At 48.9% G+C, this 13,124-nt stretch overlaps 1 protein-coding gene across 2 annotated transcripts; it reads right to left on the minus strand.

The window, feature by feature from the left end:
* Positions 1-1,916: 1,916 nt before the first annotated feature.
* Positions 1,917-12,643, minus strand: LOC108941991 (secretogranin-3-like). Of its 2 annotated transcripts, none has more exons than XM_018764985.2 (12): positions 12,225-12,643; positions 11,462-11,520; positions 10,484-10,523; positions 10,163-10,390; positions 7,953-8,095; positions 7,468-7,635; positions 6,971-7,169; positions 6,622-6,738; positions 5,290-5,373; positions 5,033-5,143; positions 4,236-4,325; positions 1,917-2,134 (listed from the first exon to the last, which is right to left on the minus strand). In XM_018764985.2, exons 1-12 carry the CDS (start codon positions 12,334-12,336, stop codon positions 2,016-2,018), a joined length of 1,470 nt encoding a protein of 489 aa, XP_018620501.2. In that variant the 5' UTR covers positions 12,337-12,643; the 3' UTR covers positions 1,917-2,015. The 2 variants fall into 2 exon arrangements, with proteins under 2 accessions (XP_018620501.2, XP_018620500.2); XM_018764984.2 differs by having other exon boundaries at positions 7,444-7,635.
* Between the last annotated feature and the right edge of the window lie 481 nt (positions 12,644-13,124).

The following is a 13,124-nucleotide window of genomic DNA, read 5'->3' on the forward strand; positions in this document are numbered from 1 at the left end:
ATTTAAAGCATTTTGGACAGTGTGTTTGGTTGGGGAAGTGAGCGAGGCTCCTGTCCTTCACAGCTCCGGGGAGAGGTGAGGCTCCCGGTCACGTTCCTCTGACGTCACTCGAGCGGGACGCCGAGTTCGGCGTCGGAAAGGTCAGCGCGGCCGTAAAATGTCAGCAAACGCAGCGATTCGAGAAATAAATGTGGTTTTGCATGCTGTCAGTGTCAGGCATGATTCGCCAAGACCCCTTGAGCGTACGGAGGTTTGTTAATTTGTGTATAATTTTGCTGCATGAATTAATACTTAAATGCAATTTAAAAATATCTTTTTTTATTGTGCTATTTTACTTACTGGGTTCTATCAAAGAAAAGTATATTTAAAACCGCCTGTGCGTTTTATGATAATGATAATGACAACTGGTAGCATAGTGGTTAGAGCTGCTGTCTATAGACCCAAAGGGTTGCAGGTCCGAGTCTCACCTCAAGCTGTGGTAGCCCTGAGCAAGGTACTTACCCTACATCGCTCCAGTAAAATTACCCGGTGGTATAAATTGATAAGTCATTATAAATAGATTAATACTGCATGTTGCTTTGGAGAAAAGTATCATATAATGAATAAAAGTAAATGTAATGAAGCTTCTATGTACAAGACTGATCATCTGGTACACTCCTCCACATCTGCCTGCTTGGTGGTCCCACCTACAAAAGGTAAAGCATGGAGGTTCTCGGTTCTGGCTCCGTTGTGGTGGAACGACCTCCCCCCTCTCACTCGGAACTGCTGAATCCCTGTCCGCATTTAAAACGGGTCTCAAAACTCACCTCTTCCGGACTCGCTTCGCCCACAATCTCTTAAGTTCATGTAAGGTATAAATGCTCGGATCAATCCTTTACAGAGCCACTCCTGCAACGTAACGTAAATGTTTATATGTATCTCAAAAAAGAAGGTGATTAGGAATCGGCAATATTCTGGTACAGTTTTATGCAGCTACTTGCGTGATGAACATTGGCGCATATGGTGAAGAAACAAACTACTGTGCTTAAGTCGCACATCTTCATCTAAGCATCTTTTTCTCCCAAGGTGATGCACACATTGCATTTTCTACGAAATGTACGTCGCTTTGGAGAAAAGCGTCTGCTGAATGAGTACATTTAAATATAAAATGTAAGCAGTGCTTTAAAGCGTCGTCTGTTGTCATGCGTATTTTGCTTCAAAATCTTAATTTCACCATCACAGGGGTCTCGTCGTATTACTGCGGTAATACTGTGGAGATGTGGCCTCTCACGCTGACAGTTTAATTCTTTACATGTCTTCGTTGGCCATAGATGGTCATCAAACACACTTGTCGAAAAAAGGCAAAGGTGACTTTTTACAGTTATTTTTATATCATGAAAAGAATCACAGATATTCACATTCAAAGCACTTCGTCTGTTTGGGCCCGTTGAACTGAAATCATTTAAAGGTGGAAAACAAAACAAAAGTCATGTTGAATGAAAACAACTTTTTTTCGTCCCCCCCCCCCCAGGATCAACTGCAGTACAATTAAAAGTAAAATAAGGACGACATGGTACGATCTAAAAGAAGAAAGGCTACAGGTGACAAATACTTCTCGTCGTACCTGCGCTTCGCGGCAAAAGTACGACAACGAGTTAAAGCGAAGGTCTGGGATCTATTCTCTAGTCGAGCGATTTGCAAACCGTTACACCTCTGGTTTTCACTGTCGGGTCTTTTGATTGCGGACAGACCAGTTCTTTTGTTAACAAGGGAGTGGAGTCGCTGCGTTTTGCCATTCCTTGTGTGTGTGTGTGTGTGTCTGAGCCCATGTCCTTGATCACAACTTATTGTGAAACCGGTTCAATTTCGGATGACGCTTTAAGAAGCATAACAGCGAATCGCCAGCGAGCGTACGATCAGATTGGTGTTTTTTTTTTTTTTTTTGTTTTTTTTTTTTCTTTTTGCCTAGGTTTATTTCCGACACGCATGTGATTACTTTCTCCGCTCCGTGACCGGCGACCGCGTCCTCACGGAGTCTAGAGGCTGCTGTAAATGCGCTTGATGACTTCGCCTTCGTCCTTCTGCAGGATGCCCTTGTTGATGTAGGAGTCCACCTGCTGGTCCATGAAATCCCTCAGCTTGGACAGGTCGTAATCTGAGCCCGTCAAAAGAAAAGCAAAGTGTTTCGTTACACTCTTGGAGCAGAGAGGCAGCATCCGCCGTCCTGCAGGGACGGTAATCCTTTGGCACCGGTTTGGACATACGTGGGAGAGGGAATTATAACCGCACAGCAGCGAAGGACACGGCCTGCATCCCGACTCAAGTTTCGGAAAGGTCTCGGCCGCAACTTATATCTCCCGAGGCTGGATATACAGCAGGTTGGATATATTTGTAGGAAACCCAAGCCTGCTTCCAAATATGTGGTTTCATGTAAAAACATAGAATGTCCTCTATAAGGTGCAGCACTACTCAGCATTGTCGCCTGTACATTTTGCGATAAATCTTATACATATACAACCTTACGGATTTGGAAGCTGATCTAACATTTATTTATTTGGCAGACGCTTTTCTCCAAAGCGACTTCCAACGAACTCTACGTAGTGTTACCAGCCCACATACCTTATTCACCGCGCTGACTTACGCTGCTAGATACACTACTTACACTGGGTCACTCATCCACACATCAGCAGAACACACACTGTCACTCACACACGATGGGTGAACCTGAACAGCGTGTCTTTGGACTGTGGGAGGAAACCAGAGCACCCGGAGGAAGCCCACATAGACACCGGGAGAACATGCAAATTCGCACCACCCAGCTTGCTGTGCCCCATCTTAAAGATACGTGACCTCTGGGGTGGACAAAAATAAATGGCTCGGTCTCAGGTGGACATCCGGGTTAATAAAAGAGTGTAAACCACAGGCTTTCGATGAAAGCAAAACGCTAATGAAAGAGAACTGGTGTTCGGCTGAGCCGAAGCGCTGCTTTGGCGCTGTGATAGACATGGCGGCATCCTTGTTTTTTTGGAGCGCTTGCTGCCGTCTCCTTAGTTCTCTGCTCTTGTTGTGGACGGAAGTAAGTAATGAGGGTGCGCGGAAAGCAGGCTTAAAGGCGGACCGTCCTCACACCCTCCGTCGTCTCCGCGTTACAGCGGGGACAAAAGCGGCGGCAGACAGGTGTTTGGGGACGAGAGCCCGGAGCCAATCGCAGGTGAGACGCGCAAGATCCGTAAACTTTAGCTGAATAAAGAGTGCAGCTGAACTGCAGGATTGCATCAGTGCAATTAGGCCAAACTCATCAAGGCGCTAATAAATATGCATGAGGCTTCTGGGCAGCCTGCTTGTTCCCACTCGTCCCCCCCACGCTTATTACCATTGCAAATTGTGGGCAGACAAAGAGGCTTTAATTGTGCCATTATTCAGCCGATCACCATGGAGTCCTATATGTGGGCCTTGTACGAGATCTGTGTAGACTTGGCAGGCGAGAGCTGCGCTCCCCGGGAATCAGATTTTCAGCGCGATTCGGGGGTGACACGAGACCGCTTGACACGAAACTCTGAAAAACGTACTTGGGGCTGAGGCGCACGATAATTATTCCTTCGGACTAGCGCTGTCGCTCGAGTGTTTCGGGCTCCAAGTGCTCATTTAACTGAAGGATAGATTCTCAGAAAGGAGGTACGGGGTGAGAAAAATGTGCCAGTTTGGTCTGGAAACGGTCTGAAACCTGAAATTGTGCTGTACTACTGCTATTATTATTATTATTATTATTATTATTAGCGAGTAGCACTGTCACCTCCCACTGCCTGGTTAGTGCGAGAGGATGTGGGGTCAATCCCCTCTCCGTCTAAGTGGTGTTTGCATGTTCTCGCTGTGTTTGTGTGGGTTTGCTTCCTCCGGGTGCCCTGGTTTCCTCCCACAGTTTGGGTGAATTGGTGATGCTAAATTTCCGTAAGTGTGTGCGCGACTACCCTGTGATGGACTGGCACCCTAACCCAGGGTGTACTCTCCTCAGCCTTGTGCCCAGTGATTCCAGAATAGGCTCCGGGTCACCGCGACCCTACAAGCGGTTATTGAAATCGGATGGATTATTCTTGTTACTAGCAAACGCATGTCGAACCCATACAGTAACAGAGTTCTGGTCCAAAATGAGCCGTATACCTGATTTCACTGTGGGTTTCCTCTGGGTGCCCTGGTTTCCTCCCACAGTTTGATTTCTACTGGTTTGTCAAGATCCCCGAAGGCTCTTTATTTCTTACCTCCCTTATTTGCGTCTTTGTTATGCTTCTTAAGCCAAGCGATGTTCCTCCTGATGGCCTCCAGGTAGGTTTCGGACTTCCCGGCATTATCTGAGAGCAGGGAAAACATGCAGTCATCTCTCAGTCATCTCGTGGCTTTGCCTAGTCCAGAGGATTAAACCGCTAGTCTTAGATTAAGCTCAGCTCTGAAATAAATCACAGAAGATGTATCCCACTTCGGAGAAGTGGTCACAGCACGTCAAATGTAAACGAAGGCTCAGTTGGCTCACTTTTGGCTCAGTTAGTATTCAGTTGTATGGAAATTGTTACTTGTCTCCTCTTTTTAAAGCCCCCTAATGATGAAGATGATGATGATGATGATGATGATGGTCATTATGCAAGCATGGCTACTCTAGTGCCTCTCCTGTGCTTTCAGCAACTTTAATTTCCAACCGGGAGGCTGGAGGGAACCGTTATTTTGATTCACCGTCTTCTCCCAGAGTGCTTCATGTGTCTTGCTTTCTAATTGAAGGTAAAATCATGGCCCTGCAACAGGAGCCATATTCATCAGATATTCATCTGCATATTATTACTTATGCGAGATTGAAACACCTTAAGATAGGCTCTCATGAGTTCGATTTCTCGATCATTACTTTCTCAAGCTCCAGCCGCCGGATAAAGTGCAGCCAGTGCTTCCTTGGCCATGTGGAAACTGCTCATCTACTCCATCGTCGCAGACCTTCGCTTCAAAGGTGTTTCAATTCAGAAGGAACTTCACAGGGTCGTTGAGGAGAAGGTCACGCCGTCCCTGGACTGACCTGTTTCCGCCACAGCCTGATTGTCCTTGGTCGAGTCTTTGAGCGACTCATATTCCTTCTGCATCTTGGCCGCCTCTGCCTTCGTGTTGTCGGACTCATCGCTGGGCTTCTCTTGAAAGAAAGACAACGAAGCGGCGTCACGAAGGCAGGCCAGAACAAACAAAGACTAGGGGGACTTTCCTGGACTCATGTGCTCCCCAAGCCTCATCCAAATTACGCCCCTCTCCCAGTGCCACCTCCCGCCCGCTCTGATTTACCTGTGGGTGGCTGGACGTCAGGTGTCATCAGCGATTTTCCCAGTTTGTTCTTCGTCTGCACGGCAATCATGGTGTCCAGGTTCTCTGCATTGACCGTGACACAAAGCACACGTCCAGGAGGAAGCAACGCCGGGGCTCCAAGAACACAATCTGATCTCCCAGGCAAACACACCATTGTCTGAAATGTTTGCGTATTGTGGTGGAAATGAGCCGCAGCCCTATTCAGGCCCCCCCCCCCCTCACAATCACACTGAGGCTGAGGACCATCGTCCGTCTGGTGCAAACATCCCCCTCCTTGCACAAGAGCTTGCTGACGCACAACTCCAAATGCTTTGTTTGAATGCCATTTGCCCATATCTCTCCCATCTAATTATGTTCCGCCCGCATTGTTGTCCTGTCTCCTGTAGCTGGACAATCATCCCCATTAAACAGATTAAGGACAAGCAACAGGTGAGTCATCCATAGAACACACAGCCTCATAAAACAAAGGCAGCAAGCGATGAACTGTTTCCTGGCAACCAATTATTTCGTGCTCCGGTCGTCACCGTAGAACCCTACTCCGCCGATGCCGGTATTGCTGCTTAATCACATCTGACTTCTGCAGAATGATATTTCCGAATTATCTTTATTGAGTCTTTGCGTTTGACCTTGTGGGTTGAACTCTTCATTTTTGTCTATTCATGTTCACCTGGGCCAGCTTTGCGCTCATGGCGACAGGACATGTCATTATTAATAATTTACATTTACTCGTTTTGCAGACACTTTTCGCCCAAGCCATTTAAACCCAACTTATTGTGCTCAGAAGGAACATGCACCCAGGAGTTAACACCACAGCGATGCTCTCCAAGGGTTAGATCACCGCCAAAGGTTAGCTTCTTGACAGTATCATGTGGGCCGGCAACCCCTGCTCAAGACGGCGTTTTCTGAAAAAGACTTCTGCACCGGATGAAGCTGAAGAGCCACCGAGCTCATCGAGGCGAAATTGATGAAGGGCACCGATCTAGTGCACGAGAACTTCTAGAGTCAGAAGTCAAGACGGGATTCCAAATGCTGGAAATACAGGGTCGACCGCATGCGTCTGCACGATTCCATCCGCCTCCGTCTCCCTCACTGGGGGCATCGGAGGAGCTGCTTTTACGCTCTACTGCGATTTACAGCTCAGTCACTCATGACATCTAGCATCCTTATTGTAGATATTTTACCAAAACAGGATCGGAGGGGCAGATCATGTCATTGAGTCACACTACAGCCATGGATGAAGCCCATTCATTCTGCTCTGAGTGCTCTTAACTACCTCGTTACACAGGAAGGAGACCACATGTGGCGTCTTACCCAGATATGACACTCCCTCCTCGGGTGTGATCGTGCCATATTTCACCATCATCTTCACAAAATCGATCAGCGTCTTCATGATGGTGATGAGAGTTTCTCTCTCTTCTGCGTCTTCTTCTGTGAGAAAGAGACGGAGACACTGTTAAAAAAAATGTCACGGAACAAGAACACGGTGAAATGCTCTGATCTTTCAGATAGGTTCCAGATCACTGGCACCCTGACCGTATCAGTGGTTCTTGAGAAAGGATGGAAACACGGGTTCTGCACTGGTCCTTGACCCCTCGGCTATCCCACATAGCCCCAGGGCTTTGTGCCCAGCTTCTGTGGACAAGTGCTTCTCCATCCTTACCAGAGTCAAGGCTTTTCAGGAGGTTGTAGAAGTTCGGGAAGTACTGCAGGTCCTGCAGACCATCCTCGGACCCCCCGTCTTCCCTGTGGTCCACTTCATTGGCAGGGTTCCAGTTGTCATCCACCACGTCTTCGCCATCCTCGCTGTCCTCCGTCTCCACCTCATCATCGTACTTCCTGTCAGGAATCTCTAACACGTCCTGAAACGACACCCCCAAGTACCCCGAGTTGAGTTATCACCATGATAGCCTGGTCCTAATTCACCTACTTCAAAAAGCTCTATTGAATAACCACAAACAACAATTATTTTGCAATGAGAAAATGAAAAAAAAACGCAGGAAATTGATCGTGGCTTTAGTATATATTGCATCTAATAAGCATTGATTAACTTGTGTCCAAGGGACTCTTTCGGTTGCTATTATCTGGATTTGGTTTTATAGCTCAATGAAGACGCAAGGATCTCAGAAAGCACACCTGTCCCTCGTCCCATGTTCCTACCGAGTCCAGCTCAGGGTCTTCCCCTACGTCTTCGTCCTCGTCCACCCTGGACGCGGGGTAGTCCGAGTTGCGGGCCTCCACCTCGTTGTCCTTGGCGTTCTTGGCAATGAGCTCCTGCAGGACCTCGGCCACCTCGTACTCCAGCGTCTCCGCTTGGCTCTCCGAGATCTGGGTCGAGGGTTGTGGGAGACAGCGGAGGACTGTGCTGAAGGACTGCTGGGGTGAGTGGGCTGAAAAAGCCATTCCACAGCCTGTCCCACTAGCTGCTTTAGCTCTTTAAATTATGTCCTTTCAGTCCCACACTTTAAAATGACTTTACTTCATCTGCATTTGACTTCCATCCCTTGCTTGCTATAAAATATTCCCCCTGTACAAAGCAATATCAGTAATAGCCAGTGACGTTCTGGACTTTTCTTAATTTCTGACTGACACTGGGAAAAAAAAAAAACCCGCCATGAGATCAGTGACCAGAGACTTTCTCTTACTAGTCCAAGTTTTAAGAGTTTGGACACGATCCTGTCGAACACTCCTCGGTCGTCCTCCTCGTATATTTTGGTTGCGATCTTCCGGACGATGTCCTCCGCTGTCAATGGGGTGCCGTCAACTGTGTGAAAACTTTCTGTGTCATCTGGAAAGAAGCGTCGTATTATGAGAAAATCTCACTGACGAGAACACGCGTTTCTGGTCGGCGTTGTGAACGACCCTGCGGTGTCATATTCTCTGAATCAAATCCTAGAGTAAGACTCTGTTTCCCCTCCCCAAAGCAGTTGTGCTGAAGAATCAGATATCACACACACCCTCTGAAACCACTTGTCCCATATAGGGGTGTGGGGAGCCAGAGCCTAACTCAGCAACACAGGGCATAAGGCTGGAGGGGACACACCCAGGACAGGACGCCACTCCATCACAAGGCACCCCAAATGGGACTCGAACCCCAGACCTACTGGAGAGCAGGACCCAGTCCAATCCACTGCGCCACCACACCTCCTCAGATATAACTATTTGTATAAATATCTTTAATTTCCAGGGGTCACGCCAAGTCACAGGGTATTAACCGCTGCCTTTTCTGTATAGTTTTACACCAGAAATAAGCCCTTGTTTAATTTCGTACTTTATCTCTTTGTGGGTTATGGACATGGAAACTCTTCGGGATTCGGTAGGATGTAAGCATTCCCCCATCTGGTTCTGTGATCCTAGTGTGGAGCCCACGGCATATCCCCGGAATGTGCGGGAAGACGGAAACACTGAATGATCTTCTCGCAGAGCCTTGGGTTTTACCCTCACAGTGTACACCTGACAGACTAAGGAGCAGTAGATTCGGAATGGTTGCATTAAGTGTGAATAAAAAAAAAATTAGATCATAGATGTTCCAATGTCGGGGGCATGGTGGCGCAGCAGGTTTGGCCTCTGCCTGCTCTCCGGTGGGGCTGGGGTTCGAGTCCCGCTTGGGGTGGCTTGCGATGAACTGGCATCCTACCCTGGGTGTGTCCCCTCCAGCCTAGCGCCCTGTGCTGCCGGGTTAGGCTCCAGTTCACCGTGACCCCGCTTGGGATGAGTGGTTTCGGACTATGTGTGTTTCAAAGTCTTTCTGACAAAAAAAAAAAAAGGTCATATTATTTCTCCAGCCTCATTTCTTCCTTTCCACTCTCGGCAAGGCCAAATCATCATCATCAGTACTATGCCTTAACCACAAGGAGACCTGATTACACTGCAGACACGTTGCAGACACAGGTGAGCATCTCCTGAGGAAGAATGGGGTTCCCTCTGGATGATCAGGTGTTTTGTGCATCTCACACTGCTCCAGGAAAAAGCAGCTTTACAGCAGGCTGCATCAGACTAAGCAATTCCCAGTGACAGACGGTGGACAGATAATCTCCTCCTCGTTTTTTTTCCCCCTTTAAACAAAATGTGTTCTTGCGAAGCCAGAGCCAGGGGGGCAAACCCGCTCCAGCATGAAAGATCAAACAGACAGCTTGGCTTTTTCTCAACAGCTGGGTCTCGCCGCTTTTCACCGGGGGTGGGGGGCAGCGCTGAAGCTCTGAATGGGAAACACTGAATCTACTGGAAGACCTTCCGCGGAGCCAGAGTGTGGTCCAACCGCCAATGACCGGGCCGAGCGATCGAAAGCTCTCGGCTTCGGGCCACGCAAGTGAGCTTGCGGTGAAACCAAGAGGTCAAAGTTCTAAGACATCCACAGATAACCAGACAACTATAGATATACCTGGTAGGTATTTATACCTAGATGAGGAACTAGGGCTAAACTGTACTTTGAATAAACTTCAAATACCAATCTTAGCAAAAATGGATGTTGAAGATGACATGGTGACTTTGTTCAGAGTGTAAAGAACCCGTTTTCTGTTCACATTTCCGTTTTACGTTTATTTATTTCTTTAGCAGACACTTTTGTCCAAAGCGACTTCCGATGAACTCTATGTGGCGTTATCAGCCCACAAAGCTCACTCACCGTGGTGACTTACACTGCTAGATACAATACTTCCACTGGCTCACTCCTCCATACATCAGTGGAACACACACACACTCTCTCTCTGTCACTCACATACTATGGGTGAACCTGAACAGCATGTCTTTGGAGAGTGGGAGGAAACCAGAGCACCCAGAGGATTTTTGAATAGGCAGAACCGTTCATGTTTATTGCGCTGAGATGAGAACCAGTGTGAAGATAGAAACCTAGTACCTTGGTCCTTGTAGTCCATGCTGTTTTTGGTGGAGTCATAGTCTTCTGCCAGCCTTCTGTTCTTGGTCGAGTCTGAATCGTCAGTGAAGTAGCGGTCTTCCGGGTCCTCTGCGTCGGGAGTCTCGTTGTCTGGGTCCCTCGACCTCTCGGCCAAAGACTTGAGCAGACTGAAATCATCGTTGTCCGGATCCATCTGCGATGCCTTCGGGTTTGACAGCCGTTCGCTGTCTGATAGGGACGGAAGGAAGAACGAGGCCCGAGTCTCAGTACAGGCACCGCTGAGAGGCTACGAAGGTGAGGTGAGGAAAGCAAGGCACCTACCTGCAGGGTCAGCCTGGCTCACACTGTCTGCTTGTGCAATCTGTGACAGAAGAAGTCAGAAAAACATGATTTATTTGTCTGTTATTTAAAAAAAACTTTTTTTTCCATGCAGCTGAGTGCTTCCATTGTCAAGTGCTTTTGTCCTCATTCTTTCAGACTAAAGACTCCGTGAAGCAGAACCTTGTTCACTCGACTCGTCTACATATAAGATTATAAAAAGACGCGCCTTTTATCATTTTTTAGTTGTGCTCCTTTTAGAAATTTGTAAGCAGACAAGTTTATATTTGTCTCTACCGCTTTCACACACCACTTTGGCATCACGCAGTGATTTATTTAATATTTTTATAATACTTATTGTATTAAACTGTATTATCTATTTATGTACTCTATGATCTGTTTAAAGTGTTTCGTTTTCGGTTTTTATACTTAAGTGTTTGTGTTTTATATTGTTGTCTAAAGAGCTCAGGGAGAACCGCTATAATTTTGTTGTATTGCACAGCAGTACAACGACAATAAAGTCTTCTCTTCCACACACAAACACACACACACTGCTCATCCCAAGCAGGGTCACGGTGAGCTGGAGCCTAACCCGGCAACACAGGACATGAGGCTAGAGGAGGAGGGGACACACTCAGGGAGGGACGCCAGTCCATCACAAGGCACCCCAAGTGGGCCTCGAACCCCAAACCCGCCAGACAGCAGAACCCCACCAAGCCTGCTGCGCCACCACACCCCCCAAAAAGTCTTCAATTCTATTCAATTCCATTTATTTGGTTCATAGAAATAATCACACGCTCCTTCACATGTAAAGGCTGCATTTAGATTCCACTTAACCCACTCCTGCTGTGTATTGGTGGGCATGTAAGAGATACCTTATAATAAAAATTAGAACTTTTTTCTGAAAAAAAATCACATTTCTCTGAAGTGTCTGAGAGCAGTGTCGGTGATGTGGGCTCTTTGACGCTGTCGTGAATGTACCTGTTCTTGCAGGGGCCGCTCCTCGCTCAGTCCTCTGTCGTACAGCGTTCTGTCTGCCACTGGAGAGGAAGCAAAGAGACGGGGGGGATGGGAACAGAAAGAGAAGCGTCACCTTTGAGCAGCAGTCCAAGTACAAGGATCACTTCCGAGTAACCGAGTCACTTCTCCGACGGTTCGGCGGCGTCGCCCATGCGCGCTGACAGGTAGCGGAGACATAACGATAATCGGATTGAGCGTCCAGGGATTAGATGCGGCCGAAATAGAACGCAATCGACTTAGCGCGCGCGCTTGGAGTCAGAACATGTTAGTCTGGTTAGTCATCACGGCCATGCTGATTGGAGTCAGTCCTCTGCTCCCCTTAGTGCCACTCGCAGCATCATGCTACTTAGTCGTATTGTCACATTCATCACACGGGCCCACTTGGTCAGGTTACTCTTCTTTCTCATTCTTTACACAGCACTCATGTCACTTACATTTATCTGATACTTTTCTTCAAATCACAATGGGAATGTTACAATTGATTACCCATTTATACAGCTGGGTAATTTTGCTGGAGCAATTGAGGGTAAGTACCTTGCTCAAGGGTACTACAACCAGAGGTAAGGCTCGAACCTATAACCTTTGGATCTAAAAGCAATCGCTCTAGCCACTACGGCTACGCTACCAGCTGTAGCAGTGATTTCTTTTCAAGCCTTAGAGACTCGTCCCGGGACAAGAGGCAGTGGTGGGTAGCAAACCCCGGGCGCTCCGTCTGTGCGCTTACCGCCGCCAGGCACTGGAAGTGTGGGCATGGAGCCGCTCCGGGTGACGCTCAGGGCCACCATGTGGACCAGCAGCAGCAGCGATCGGACGGGTGTGAGGCTCCGCGGCGCCATCGATTCCCACGAACCCCTCTCGTCTCGGGCTCTCCGCGCACACTGACTGACTCGCTGCCGCCGGTGTCCTCCCGCTCCGGTCGAGGAGGCTGATGATGTCAGTGATGAGCGGCTGAGGATCACCGGGTGACTCTGACTCAGCCTCAGGGCTCGCGGGCCGGCCGGGCGCTGTTCGCTCCTCGCGGTGCTGAAATCGCGTCGCCGCGTGCCGGACGAACGGGTCGGCTCGCGCGCGCGCGCTCCTGTGCTGCCCCGCTGCCGCGCGACTCGACACAACAGGGTCCGCGAGAGAGGGGGCGGAGGACGGAGGAACCCGCCCATGTGCGTCACGTCTTACACGACGTGCGTCACCGCGTCCGCAACGGGCGGCGCACAGGAGCGCGACACAGCAACGGGGCGCAATGACAGAAGATCTCGAGCGGCAGCACACCAACTGAACGTGGAGCGCAACGCAACTGTGCACGGAAACACGCGCCGACGGGGGTCGGGGGGAAGGGAAACCCGGTGGGAGGGGATACCCCGACATGTCACACAGGGATCTGAGTGCAGTGTGTTGTGCGGATCGGGGCTTCCACACTCAGTCTGCAGCCCCAGCGCTCGTCGCGCACGTTTCTGCAGCGGGGACTCGTCCCTATAACACGAATATAAAGCCGATCCCTCTCATACGGACAGGAGCACGACAAAAAGGCCCATTCGAAGGGCCGAAAGCTTCTCTACATTGATTTTCCGGACGATCATTTCCACACACAAATTTTCGGAACCGCTTGGCCCATACGGGGGCGGGGGGA

The sequence above is a fragment of the Scleropages formosus genome, chromosome 7 (assembly GCF_900964775.1).
Source record: "Scleropages formosus chromosome 7, fSclFor1.1, whole genome shotgun sequence".
In the NCBI taxonomy this organism is placed as follows: domain Eukaryota; kingdom Metazoa; phylum Chordata; class Actinopteri; order Osteoglossiformes; family Osteoglossidae; genus Scleropages; species Scleropages formosus.

Excerpts from the sequence above, each read along its gene's own strand:
- LOC108941991 (XM_018764984.2), bottom strand. The coding sequence starts at position 12,336 with ATGGCGCCGCGGAGCCTCACACCCGTCCGATCGCTGCTGCTGCTGGTC. Across the intron at positions 6,739-6,970 it reads CCTGAAAAGCCTTGACTCTG|AAGAAGACGCAGAAGAGAGA; the intron begins GTAAGGATGGAG and ends TCTTTCTCACAG. Across the intron at positions 4,326-5,032 it reads TCAGGCTGTGGCGGAAACAG|ATAATGCCGGGAAGTCCGAA; the intron begins GTCAGTCCAGGG and ends CCCTGCTCTCAG.